We start from the raw sequence: 13,359 nt of genomic DNA on the forward strand, positions 1-13,359 counted from the left end.
TTTCTATATACCCTTTTTGAAAGAAAGGGTGCTTCTTTAGATCCTTTCTAAAACAAAGGGTGCTTCTTTAGACCCTTTCTAAAACAAAGGGTGCTTCTTTAGACCCTTTCTTAAAGAAGGGTTGCTTCTCTAGACTCTTTGTGAAAGAAAGGTTGCTTCTATAGACCATTTCTGAAAGAAAGGGTGCTTCTATAGACCCCTTCTGAAAGAAAGGGTGCTTCTATAGACCTCTTCTGAAAGAAAAGGTGCTTCTATAGATCCCTTCTGAAAGTAAGGGTGCTTCTATAGACCCCTTCTGGAAAGAAGGGTGCTTCTATAGACCCCTTCTGGAAAGAATTGTGCTTCTATAGACCCATTCTGAAAGAAAGGGTGCTTCTATAGACCCCTTCTGAAAGAAAGGGTGCTTCCAAACATCCTTTCTGAAAGAAGGGGTGCTTCCAATCATCCTTTCTGAAAGAAAGGGTGCTTCCAATCATCCTTTCTGAAAGAAAGGGTGCTTCCAAAACATCCTTTCTGAAAGAAAGGGTGCTTCCAAACATCCTTTCTGAAAGAAAGGGTGCTTCCAAACATCCTTTCTGAAAGAAAGGGTGCTTCCAAACATCCTTTCTGAAAGAAAGGGTGCTTCCAAACATCCTTTCTGAAAAAAGGGTGTTTCCAAACATACTTTCTGAAAGAAATGGTGTTTCTAAACATCCTTTCTGAAAGAAAGGCTGCTTCCAAACATCCTTTCGGAAAGAAAGGCTGCTTCCAAACATCCTTTCTGAAAGAAAGGCTGCTTCCAAACATCCTTTCTGGAAGAAAGGCTGCTTCCAAACATCCTTTCTGAAAGCAAGGGTGCTTCTGTAGACCCTTTCTGAAAGCAAGGGTGCTTCTGTAGACCCTTTCTGAGAGAAAGGATTGTTCTATAGAATCATTCTGAATGAAAGGATGCTTCTATAGTACCATTCTGAAAGAAAGGGTCCTTCTTTAGACCCTTTCTAAAAAAAGGGTGCTTGACCTGACCCTTTCTAAAAAAAGGGTGCTTCTTTAGACCCTTTCTAAAAGAAAGGGTGCTTCTTTAGACCCTTTCTAAAAGAAAGGGTGCTTCTTTAGACTCTTTCTAAAAGAAAGGGTGCTTCTTTAGACCCTTTCTAAAAGAAAGGGTGCTTCTTTAGACCATTTCTGAAAGAAAGGGTGCTTCTATAGACCCCTTCTAAAGGAAAGGGTGCTTCTATAGACCCCTTTTGAAAGAAAGGGTGCTTCTATAGACCCCTTCTGAAAGCAAGGGTGCTTCTATAGACTCCTTCTGAAAGAAAGGGTGCTTCCAAACATCCTTTCTGAAAGAAAAGGTGTTTCCAAACATACTTTCTGAACGAAAGGGTGATTCCAAACATCCTTTCTTAAAGAAAGGGTGCTTCCAAACATCTTTTCTGAAAGAAAGGGTGCTTCCAAACATCCTTTCTGAAAGAAAGGGTGCTTCCAAACAACCTTTCTGAAAGAATGGGTGCTTCCAAGCATCCCTTCTGAAAGAAAGGGTGCTTCCAAACATCCCTTCTGAAAGAAAGGGTGCTTCCTAACATCCTTTCTGAAAGCAAGGGTGCTTCCAAACAACGTTTCTGAAAGAAATGGTGCTTCCAAACATCCTTTCTGAAGGAAAGGGTGCTTCCAAACATGCTTTCTGAAAGAAAGGGTGCTTCCAAACATCCCTTTTGAAAGAAAGGGTGCTTCCAAACATCCTTTCTGAAAGAAAGGGTGTTTTCAAACATCCTTTCTGAAAGAAAGGGTGCTTTCAAACATCTTTTCTAAAAGAAAGGGTGCTTCCAAACATCCTTTCTAAAAGAAAGGGTGCTTCCAAACATCCTTTCTAAAAGCTTCTGTAGACCCTTTCTGAGAGAAAGGATTCTTCTATAGAACCATTCTGAATGAAAGGGTGTTTCTATATACCCTTTTTGAAAGAAAGGGTGCTTCTTTAGATCCTTTCTAAAACAAAGGGTGCTTCTTTAGACCCTTTCTAAAACAAAGGGTGCTTCTTTAGACCCTTTCTTAAAGAAGGGTTGCTTCTCTAGACTCTTTGTGAAAGAAAGGTTGCTTCTATAGACCATTTCTGAAAGAAAGGGTGCTTCTATAGACCCCTTCTGAAAGAAAGGGTGCTTCTATAGACCCCTTCTGAAAGAAAAGGTGCTTCTATAGACCTCTTCTGAAAGAAAAGGTGCTTCTATAGATCCCTTCTGAAAGTAAGGGTGCTTCTATAGACCCCTTCTGGAAAGAAGGGTGCTTCTATAGACCCCTTCTGGAAAGAAGGGTGCTTCTATAGACCCCTTCTGGAAAGAATTGTGCTTCTATAGACCCATTCTGAAAGAAAGGGTGCTTCTATAGACCCCTTCTGAAAGAAAGGGTGCTTCCAAACATCCTTTCTGAAAGAAGGGGTGCTTCCAATCATCCTTTCTGAAAGAAAGGGTGCTTCCAATCAGCCTTTCTGAAAGAAAGGGTGCTTCCAAAACATCCTTTCTGAAAGAAAGGGTGCTTCCAAACATCCTTTCTGAAAGAAAGGGTGCTTCCAAACATCCTTTCTGAAAAAAGGGTGTTTCCAAACATACTTTCTGAAAGAAATGGTGTTTCTAAACATCCTTTCTGAAAGAAAGGCTGCTTTCAAACATCCTTTCTGAAAGAAAGGCTGCTTCCAAACATCCTTTCGGAAAGAAAGGCTGCTTCCAAACATCCTTTCTGAAAGAAAGGCTGCTTCCAAACATCCTTTCTGAAAGAAAGGCTGCTTCCAAACATCCTTTCTGGAAGAAAGGCTGCTTCCAAACATCCTTTCAGAAAGCAAGGGTGCTTCTGTAGACCCTTTCTGAAAGCAAGGGTGCTTCTGTAGACCCTTTCTGAGAGAAAGGATTGTTCTATAGAATCATTCTGAATGAAAGGATGCTTCTATAGTACCATTCTGAAAGAAAGGGTCCTTCTTTAGACCCTTTCTAAAAAAAGGGTGCTTGACCTGACCCTTTCTAAAAAAAGGGTGCTTCTTTAGACCCTTTCTAAAAGAAAGGGTGCTTCTTTAGACCCTTTCTAAAAGAAAGGGTGCTTCTTTAGACTCTTTCTAAAAGAAAGGGTGCTTCTTTAGACCCTTTCTAAAAGAAAGGGTGCTTCTTTAGACCATTTCTGAAAGAAAGGGTGCTTCTATAGACCCCTTCTAAAGGAAAGGGTGCTTCTATAGACACCTTCTGAAAGAAAGGGTGCTTCTATAGACACCTTCTGAAAGAAAGGGTGCTTCTATAGACCCCTTCTGAAAGAAAGTGTGCTTCTATAGACACCTTCTGAAAGAAAGGGTGCTTCTATAGACCCCTTCTGAAAGAAAGTGTGCTTCTATCGATCCCTTCTGAAAGAAAGGGTGCTTCTATAGACCCCTTCTGATAGGAAGGGTGCTTCTATAGACCCCTTCTGAATGAAAGGGTGCTTCTATAGACCCCTTCTGAAAGAAAGGGTGCTCCTAGACCCCTTCTGAAAGAAAGGGTGCTTCTATAGACCCCTTCTGAAAGAAAGGGTGCTCCTAGACCCCTTCTGAAAGAAAGGGTGCTTCTATAGACCCCTTCTGAAAGAAAGGGTGCTTCTATAGACCCCTTCTGAAAGAAAGGGTGCTTCTATAGACCCCTTCTGAAAGAAAGAGTGCTTCTATAGACCCCTTCTGAAAGAAAGGGTGCTTCTATAGACCCCTTCTGAAAGAAAGGGTGCTTCTATAGACACCTTCTGAAAGAAAGGGTGCTTCTATAGACCCCTTCTGAAAGAAAGTGTGCTTCTATAGACCCCTTCTGAAAGAAAGGGTGCTTCTATAGACCCCTTCTGATAGGAAGGGTGCTTCTATAGACCCCTTCTGAATGAAAGGGTGCTTCTATAGACCCCTTCTGAATGAAAGGGTGCTTCTATAGACCCCTTCTGAATGAAAGGGTGCTTCTATAGACCCCTTCTGAATGAAAGAGTGCTTCTATAGACCCCTTCTCAAAGAAATATTGCTTCTATAGAAACTGCCTGCTTCTATAGACTCTTAGAAAAAAAAGGGTACTTCTATAGGCCCTTCCTGAAACAAGAGTGATTCTATAGGCCCTATTGAGTGCTTCCATTGAACCTTTCAGTTGTAGCTATAGATATCTTTTGTATGGTCACCCCCAAAGGAATTCAATGTAGAATATTTTCCCCATTACACAGTGGATCCACCCATTGGCCAAAAATAAAAAAATGAATGTCAAAATTTTCGTACAACATCTGGCAACTCTGACAGCTATGACATGGACCTTTTTAAAAATATATTAGTTTTAGTTTCATTCGAACGCGATTTTCTTAAGAATAGCTTCAAAAGTCGGAACATTTGACTAATATTTTTTGTTGTGAGTACAACCTATATTTTAAGTGCAAGTAATTATATTCAAAATATCGCGAAACTAATACGTATAGCAAAATAATATAGTGGATTTTTAAGGAGGAGGTATTAGCTTAATTTTCATTAAAAATAGTGTTTTAGCGTGTTGTGTAATTCTAGTTAGCTGCATATTTTCTTAGTGTATTTTGTAATGCCAATTCGATCATGTACTTAAATTTGACCTAAGGTTTTAGTCATGATGCCCACCAGCGCCCACCTCAGGAATAATTTTCCAAAGTAGGTTATGGGTTTAAGATTATTCAATATTAAAATCAGCTGCCATCTAGTGCCAGACTATAAATGGTGGGTCGCTGACTAAAGCTGCCCTAGAATAGGGTTTCTATGGATATATTAGCGTATAATTCTGTTATCTGACCACGTACATCAACACAATTGGCATCAGTGGCAAGATGAAATCTTCTTCCAAAGTTGTCTTACGTTGGCGGTACGTGCCTTCAAGGAAGAACGAGGTAAGATCTATATTAAAAATTTTACCAATTTTCAGACAAAAATGTTGATTTTTTTAATCCGCTAAATTGGTTGGATTTTATGTTGTTTTGGAGATTATTTTGTTTCCCCAAGCCTATTTTTGCATCATAAGATAATCGGAACCTTTGTTCAGGTCATTTTGTATTAACAGCGTAAAACAATTCCTGCCGTATACCCCCACCAGAGGGGAAAGGGGGGAGAATGTTACGCTCGTGGTTTTTTAAAATACTCTTCGCAGCAGCACAAAGCTGTAACCGGCGCATTGGCTTGATTTGTACACTCTAAATATTTTTGGCCACTTTCTCCATACAAGTGGATCCACTGTGCATTGGTACCAATCACCTAAATGAGAATCTGGAAAGGAATATTTGCAATAACAGGGATTAATCTGAATAAAAAAATTGACAATTTATTTTATTCTTTCTTTCAAAATTCCCTGCTGCTCATCAATACTCAGGTGTCAAACTTAGCATAGGTATTTGCGTGACGTTTTTGTGTGAACGTTAGATAAAAATGCTACAACCATAACAAACCTAAGCCATTCAACAAAAAAGGGAAAAGGAGGGAGGTTGGTGGTATGCATATGAGAGATTTGGTGGTCGTTGTTCCTCTGCATGTGTTGCGCGTTGATGATGATGAGTGTGTGCGAATGTCTTTGGTTCGTTAAAATGTTAAATGTGAATATAATCGATAATAAATAACTACAACGAATATGTGTGTCCGGTATCACATTGTCAATGGGTGTAAATGTTATTAATAACCTATCGCCGCTTACCACCCATCATCATGCGTTGTATGTAGAACAACAACGACAGAAAGGCAGAAAAAAACCACAAAAACCAAATGATAACCAGACAATTATGGACGGAAAGCATACCGTTATTTATTTCGGTTTTGAGGTAGTAGATAAGAATGTGAGGAAACTTTTTTCTAGGATGTTCTGTGTTTAATCATGTGTCAGAGAGATAATGTTGAGTGTGTGGTGATACAGGAATGATACTCTACTTTGATATTCTTCCATGCATGCCTCCTTGACTTTAGATTTTGTTGACCATTACTGATTTCGAATTTTCTATTTTCTTCTCTTCCAGCTGCTTCTTATATTAATTTAAAGTCACCATCACCACCTTCATCTTAGCAAATCTAAGTCTTCACTACTTCCACAAAAAAAAAAAAAAATCATCACAATGTCAGCCGAAACCGCCACCAATGAAATTGATGCTCATCATGAAGATGATGTTCATGACTCCAATTATCAACCACCACCAGAAAAAACAATTGAGGAAATAATGGCTGCCGATCAGGAAGATGAAAGTTTAAGACGTTACAAGGAACAGCTGTTGGGTGAGGCCCAGGCAGAGAAAATTATTGTGGGTAAGTAATGAAGAAACTCCTGGAACCAGTTCAAAGAGGATATTCGATGAAAGTTATTCAAATTTTTTTAAAAAATCCACGCCTTTTTGGCCTTTGAGACCCATTTAAAATTCTTAAAAAATCCTAGACTTTTAGGCCTTTGAGAGCCCATTCTTCTTCTTCTTTATTGCATATTCGATATTCGAATGTTAGCGACCATATTACATTTCATGTATAATATTTTATATATCATTGACAAAATAAGAAAATAATTCTCTATTTCTTGCGACACTTATTAAATTTTCTGCATTTCGGAATTCTGTCCATTGTCCACTGAGCCCATTAAAAATCTTTAAAAAAATCCTAGACTTTTAGGCCTTTGAGAGCCCATTAAAAATCCTTAAAAAATCCTAGACTTTTAGGCCTTTGAGAGCCCATTGAAAATCTTTAAAAAATCCTAGACTTTTAGGCCTTTGAGAGTTCATTAAAAATGTTTAAAATTCCACGCCTTTTTGGGTTATGAGACCCTTTTTAAAAATGTTTAAAATTCCACGCCTTTTGGGTTATGAGACCCTTTTATGAGACCGTATTAGAAATCTTTAAAAAATCCACGCCTTTTTGGGTTATGAGACCCTTTTATGAGACCGTATTAGAAATCTTTAAAAAATCCACGCCTTTTTGGGTTATGAGACCCTTTTATGAGACCGTATTAGAAATCTTTAAAAAATCCACGCCTTTTTGGGTTATGAGACCGTATTAAAAATGTTTAAAAAATCCACGCCTTTTTGGGTTATGAGACCGTATTAAAAATGTTTAAAAAATCCACGCCTTTTTGGGTTATGAGACCGTATTAAAAATGTTTAAAAAATCCACGCCTTTTTGGGTTATGAGACCGTATTAAAAATGTTTAAAAAATCCACGCCTTTTTGGGTTATGAGACCGTATTAAAAATGTTTAAAAAATCCACGCCTTTTTGGGTTATGAGACCGTATTAAAAATGTTTAAAAAATCCACGCCTTTTTGGGTTATGAGACCGTATTAAAAATGTTTAAAAAATCCACGCCTTTTTGGGTTATGAGACCGTATTAAAAATGTTTAAAAAATCCACGCCTTTTTGGGTTATGAGACCGTATTAAAAATGTTTAAAAAATCCACGCCTTTTTGGGTTATGAGACCGTATTAAAAATGTTTAAAAAATCCACGCCTTTTTGGGTTATGAGACCGTATTAAAAATGTTTAAAAAATCCACGCCTTTTTGGGTTATGAGACCGTATTAAAAATGTTTAAAAAATCCACGCCTTTTTGGGTTATGAGACCGTATTAAAAATGTTTAAAAAATCCACGCCTTTTTGGGTTATGAGACCGTATTAAAAATGTTTAAAAAATCCACGCCTTTTTGGGTTATGAGACCGTATTAAAAATGTTTAAAAAATCCACGCCTTTTTGGGTTATGAGACCGTATTAAAAATGTTTAAAAAATCCACGCCTTTTTGGGTTATGAGACCGTATTAAAAATGTTTAAAAAATCCACGCCTTTTTGGGTTATGAGACCGTATTAAAAATGTTTAAAAAATCCACGCCTTTTTGGGTTATGAGACCGTATTAAAAATGTTTAAAAAATCCACGCCTTTTTGGGTTATGAGACCGTATTAAAAATGTTTAAAAAATCCACGCCTTTTTGGGTTATGAGACCGTATTAAAAATGTTTAAAAAATCCACGCCTTTTTGGGTTATGAGACCGTATTAAAAATGTTTAAAAAATCCACGCCTTTTTGGGTTATGAGACCGTATTAAAAATGTTTAAAAAATCCACGCCTTTTTGGGTTATGAGACCGTATTAAAAATGTTTAAAAAATCCACGCCTTTTTGGGTTATGAGACCGTATTAAAAATGTTTAAAAAATCCACGCCTTTTTGGGTTATGAGACCGTATTAAAAATGTTTAAAAAATCCACGCCTTTTTGGGTTATGAGACCGTATTAAAAATGTTTAAAAAATCCACGCCTTTTTGGGTTATGAGACCGTATTAAAAATGTTTAAAAAATCCACGCCTTTTTGGGTTATGAGACCGTATTAAAAATGTTTAAAAAATCCACGCCTTTTTGGGTTATGAGACCGTATTAAAAATGTTTAAAAAATCCACGCCTTTTTGGGTTATGAGACCGTATTAAAAATGTTTAAAAAATCCACGCCTTTTTGGGTTATGAGACCGTATTAAAAATGTTTAAAAAATCCACGCCTTTTTGGGTTATGAGACCGTATTAAAAATGTTTAAAAAATCCACGCCTTTTTGGGTTATGAGACCGTATTAAAAATGTTTAAAAAATCCACGCCTTTTTGGGTTATGAGACCGTATTAAAAATGTTTAAAAAATCCACGCCTTTTTGGGTTATGAGACCGTATTAAAAATGTTTAAAAAATCCACGTCTTTTTGGGTTATGAGACCGTATTAAAAATGTTTAAAAAATCCACGCCTTTTTGGGTTATGAGACCGTATTAAAAATGTTTAAAAAATCCACGCCTTTTTGGGTTATGAGACCGTATTAAAAATGTTTAAAAAATCCACGCCTTTTTGGGTTATGAGACCGTATTAAAAATGTTTAAAAAATCCACGCCTTTTTGGGTTATGAGACCGTATTAAAAATGTTTAAAAAATCCACGCCTTTTTGGGTTATGAGACCGTATTAAAAATGTTTAAAAAATCCACGTCTTTTTGGGTTATGAGACCGTATTAAAAATGTTTAAAAAATCCACGCCTTTTTGGGTTATGAGACCGTATTAAAAATGTTTAAAAAATCCACGCCTTTTTGGGTTATGAGACCGTATTAAAAATGTTTAAAAAATCCACGTCTTTTTGGGTTATGAGACCGTATTAAAAATGTTTAAAAAATCCACGCCTTTTGGCCTTTGAGAGCCCTTTAAAAATCCTTTAAAAAATCCACGCCTTTTTGGGTTATGAGACCGTATTAAAAATGTTTAAAAAATCCACGCCTTTTTGGGTTATGAGACCGTATTAAAAATGTTTAAAAAATCCACGCCTTTTTGGGTTATGAGACCGTATTAAAAATGTTTAAAAAATCCACGCCTTTTTGGGTTATGAGACCGTATTAAAAATGTTTAAAAAATCCACGCCTTTTTGGGTTATGAGACCGTATTAAAAATGTTTAAAAAATCCACGCCTTTTTGGGTTATGAGACCGTATTAAAAATGTTTAAAAAATCCACGCCTTTTTGGGTTATGAGACCGTATTAAAAATGTTTAAAAAATCCACGCCTTTTTGGGTTATGAGACCGTATTAAAAATGTTTAAAAAATCCACGCCTTTTTGGGTTATGAGACCGTATTAAAAATGTTTAAAAAATCCACGCCTTTTTGGGTTATGAGACCGTATTAAAAATGTTTAAAAAATCCACGCCTTTTTGGGTTATGAGACCGTATTAAAAATGTTTAAAAAATCCACGCCTTTTTGGGTTATGAGACCGTATTAAAAATGTTTAAAAAATTCACGCCTTTTTGGGTTATGAGACCGTATTAAAAATGTTTAAGAAATCCACGCCTTTTGGCCTTTGAGAGCCCATTAAAAATCCTTAAAAAATCCACGACTTTTTTCTTTTTTAATCATCACTTTTCTAATAATTTTTTTCTCTTCCAGATCCCAATGATGAACGCAAAGTTTTGGTGAAAAAACTGGCCTTGGTTTCCGAGGGCCGACCTGATATGGAATTAGATTTAACCGGAGATTTAACCCAGCTAAAGAAACAAGTAAAAGAATAATTAATTGCAAATATATTTCTCCCCCCTTAACCTCACTTTTTTACTTTCATTCTTTTTAGGTTTTTGTAATTAAGGAAGGTGTCCAATATAAAGTACGCATTGATTTCATTGTTCAAAGAGAAATTGTGCATGGCCTTAAATATGTACAAAAGACTTATCGTTTAGGTGTCCCTGGTAAGTTTGAGAATACATATAAAGTGACCTTTAATTTGTTTGTTTGCTTTCATTTTCTTTTTGGTTGGTTTTTTATTAAAGAAACCTTTGAAAATTAGAACGCCCATGAAACCAAAATTGTATAATAAAATTTCTCTTTACCACTTCACCATAACGTTTGACTGTTGTCATCAATCATACGTTCGTTCAGTGGTTCATTTTAATTTTTTGAGAGAACTAATCTCGAATTTAATTTTGTTTATTTCCATTCGTCCCCTCTTGATTAGACAATTTTATTACACTTTGGTTTTTTCATAGATATGCCAAAATTATGTAGGTCTTCTTTATCCTCACCTTGTCACCAATACCCACAATTTTCTTTGCACTTTATGTTTTGTTTTACAATCACCTTTACCACCACCATCATCATTATTGTCACTTTCCTGTCTTTTTAAAAAGGTTTCAATTTTGTAATTTCAATTCACATACATTTAGTCAATACAACACTGCCATCGTTAGCACTACTATTCCAATTTGCGAGCAAGCGAACACACACAATATTCAAATTCAAACACCATGTTTTCAAATTCCACCATATCTAGTGTATTTTGTGGCATTTTTGGTGTTACCTATATCCTGATTATTGCTTTATTTATAACGGTTTTAGTAATATGTTGAGAAATATATTTATGAAAAAAAAAAAATAATTTTGTAAATATTTATTTACTCATGTGTGCTTCTTAACCCAATGTTTTTTCTTCCGTGTCTTTTGTCAAATGCAAAATTTCAACGTCTCTTAACCACAACGTTTTTCTTTATCCAAAAATACATATATAAATGTTGTTGTGTGTCTCCACTGTTTTGTTTTATTCTTATTCAATGCGCCTTTTTTTACTAATCCACCATCACCATAACAATAACAAATACTAAAGATTTAGTTGGTAAGATATATATAATTTTTTTATGAAAAATGTTTGTGTAACGAAAAAAGTGTTCCATGGTAAAAATATTTTCCTTTTCTTTATTTCAATCTAAGCCTACGAACATCCAAAATCCGTAGCATTAATATTTATATCAATAAAATTTCGCTTCTAATTAGGTTAAATTCGTACTTTTTTAAATTGTGTCAAAATATGCTGTAATGCATCAAGATAGAGGGTTGCTGCCAATGGAGAAATTATTTTGCATACAATTTCAGTATTAGACTCCGAATAATGGAAATTCCTAGCATTGATATTTATATCAATAAATATAGATTTTTATTTGGTTATAAAAAGAATATTGTACTTTAGATAAGGTTTTTTTGGAATATGTCCATATCTCCTCCAATACTTCATTTTAAAGGGTTGATGCCAAGAGAGAAAATATTCTTCATCAAATTTCATTATAGGCCTAAGAATAAAAGAAACCTCTATCATTAATATTTATATCAATAAATATTGATTTTAATTTAGCTATAAAAATAATATGTTATTTTAGGTTATGTTTTTAAAATGTGTCAATATCTGCTGTAGTACTTTAACTTAGAGGGTTGCTACCAAAGGAGAAATTATTCTGCATCAAATTTTAATATTAGTCCTAGAATAAACGAAATTTCTAGCTTTGTTATTTAACAACAATAAGATATCAATTCTAATTTGGGTGCAAAAAGCAAATTGTATTTTATGTTAAGTATGTACTTTTTTTGGAAATGTGTAGATATCTCCCCTAATACTTGAAGTAAGAAGGTTGTTTTCAATGAAGAAAGTATTCTTCTAGCTTTAATAAGATTTACATCAATTAATTTTATCAATTCTAATTTGGCTATGAAAAAGAAAACTTTATTTAAGGTTAGGTTTTTTTAAATCTGTCGATATCTTCCTCATACTTTATGATAGAGAATTTATGTCAAAGGAGGAAATATTCATCATCAAATTTCACTATAAGTCTCTTAACGAAAGAAATCTGTAGCATAGTTCTATTGCCAATAAAATGTATGATTTAATTTCGGAATAGGTTAGTTTCTAATTTTTTTCCAAATTGTGCCCAAATCTCCCTCAATACATGATCTTAGAGGAATACTTCCAAAGAAGAACATATTCTACATCATATTTCTCTATTAGTTTCCAAACAAAAAAAATATCTAGCTTTAATACTTACATCAATAAAATATCAATTTTAATTTTGCCACAAAAAAAAAAGAAATTATCAATAAATATACGTTTTCATTTGGATACATAAAGAAAACATTATTTTAGGTTATGTTTTTAAAATGTTTCAATATCTACTTTAATACTTCAAGTTACAGAATTTTTGCTAAAGAAGAACATGTTCTAAATCATATTTCACTATTAGCTTCCAAACAAAAGAAATATCTAGCTTTAACATTTATATCAATAACATATCAATTCTAATTTGGCTATATGGAAAGAAAATTTTAATTTAGGTTAAATTTTTAAAATGTGCCGATATCTCTTCTAAATTTTCATGTTAGAGGGTGGCTGTCAAAGCAGAAATTATTCTGCATTAAATTTCACTATAAGTCACCTGACTTAAGAAATCGGTAGCACAGCCCTATTAGGAAACAAAATATATGATTTAATTTTTAGTTAGGTTAGTTTATTTATATTTTCCAAATTGTGCCCAAATCTCCCTCAATACACGATCTTAGAGGAATGCTTCCAAAGAAGAACATATTCTACATCATATGTCACTATTAGTTTCCAAACAAAAGAAATATCTAGCTTTAATACCTACTTCAATAAAATATCAATTTTAATTTTGCCACAAAATAAAAATTCTATTTTAGGTTAGGTTTATAAAATGTGTCGTTATCTTCTCTAATACTTTATTTTGAGGGTTGATGTAAATGGAGAAATCATTCTGCATGAAATTTCACTATAAGTCTCCAAATAAAAGAATCCTCTATCATTAACATTTATATCTATAAAATATCAATTCTAACTTTTGCACAAAAAGGAAATTTTATTTTATACTTCATGTTAGAGGGTTGTTATCGAAGGAGAAATAATTCTAAATAAAATTTCAATATTAATTTCAGAATAAAAGAAATCCCTAGCTTTTATAATTTTTCAATAAACGTTTTAATTTGGATACATAAAGAAAATATTATTTTAGGTTATGTTTTTAAAATGTTTCAATATCTACTTTAATACTTCAAGTTACAGAATTGTTGCTAAAGAAGAACATATTCTAAATCATATTC

At 34.3% G+C, this 13,359-nt stretch overlaps 1 protein-coding gene across 1 annotated transcript in view; it reads left to right on the forward strand.

Annotated features, from left to right (window-relative positions):
- The window catches only part of RhoGDI (rho GDP-dissociation inhibitor), a 30,945-nt gene that overhangs the window by 15,157 nt on the left and 2,429 nt on the right, over positions 1-13,359 (forward strand). Inside the window, exons 2-4 of the mRNA XM_073985812.1 lie at positions 5,968-6,250; positions 9,880-9,989; positions 10,061-10,175. Of these exons, the coding sequence (XP_073841913.1) occupies positions 6,064-6,250; positions 9,880-9,989; positions 10,061-10,175 (412 nt within the window). The 5' untranslated portion in view covers positions 5,968-6,063. The remainder of the gene's footprint in view (positions 1-5,967; positions 6,251-9,879; positions 9,990-10,060; positions 10,176-13,359) is intronic.

Source organism: Musca autumnalis, unplaced genomic scaffold (assembly GCF_047663935.1).
Source record: "Musca autumnalis isolate F117 unplaced genomic scaffold, ASM4766393v1 scaffold_4, whole genome shotgun sequence".
Classification (NCBI taxonomy): domain Eukaryota; kingdom Metazoa; phylum Arthropoda; class Insecta; order Diptera; family Muscidae; genus Musca; species Musca autumnalis.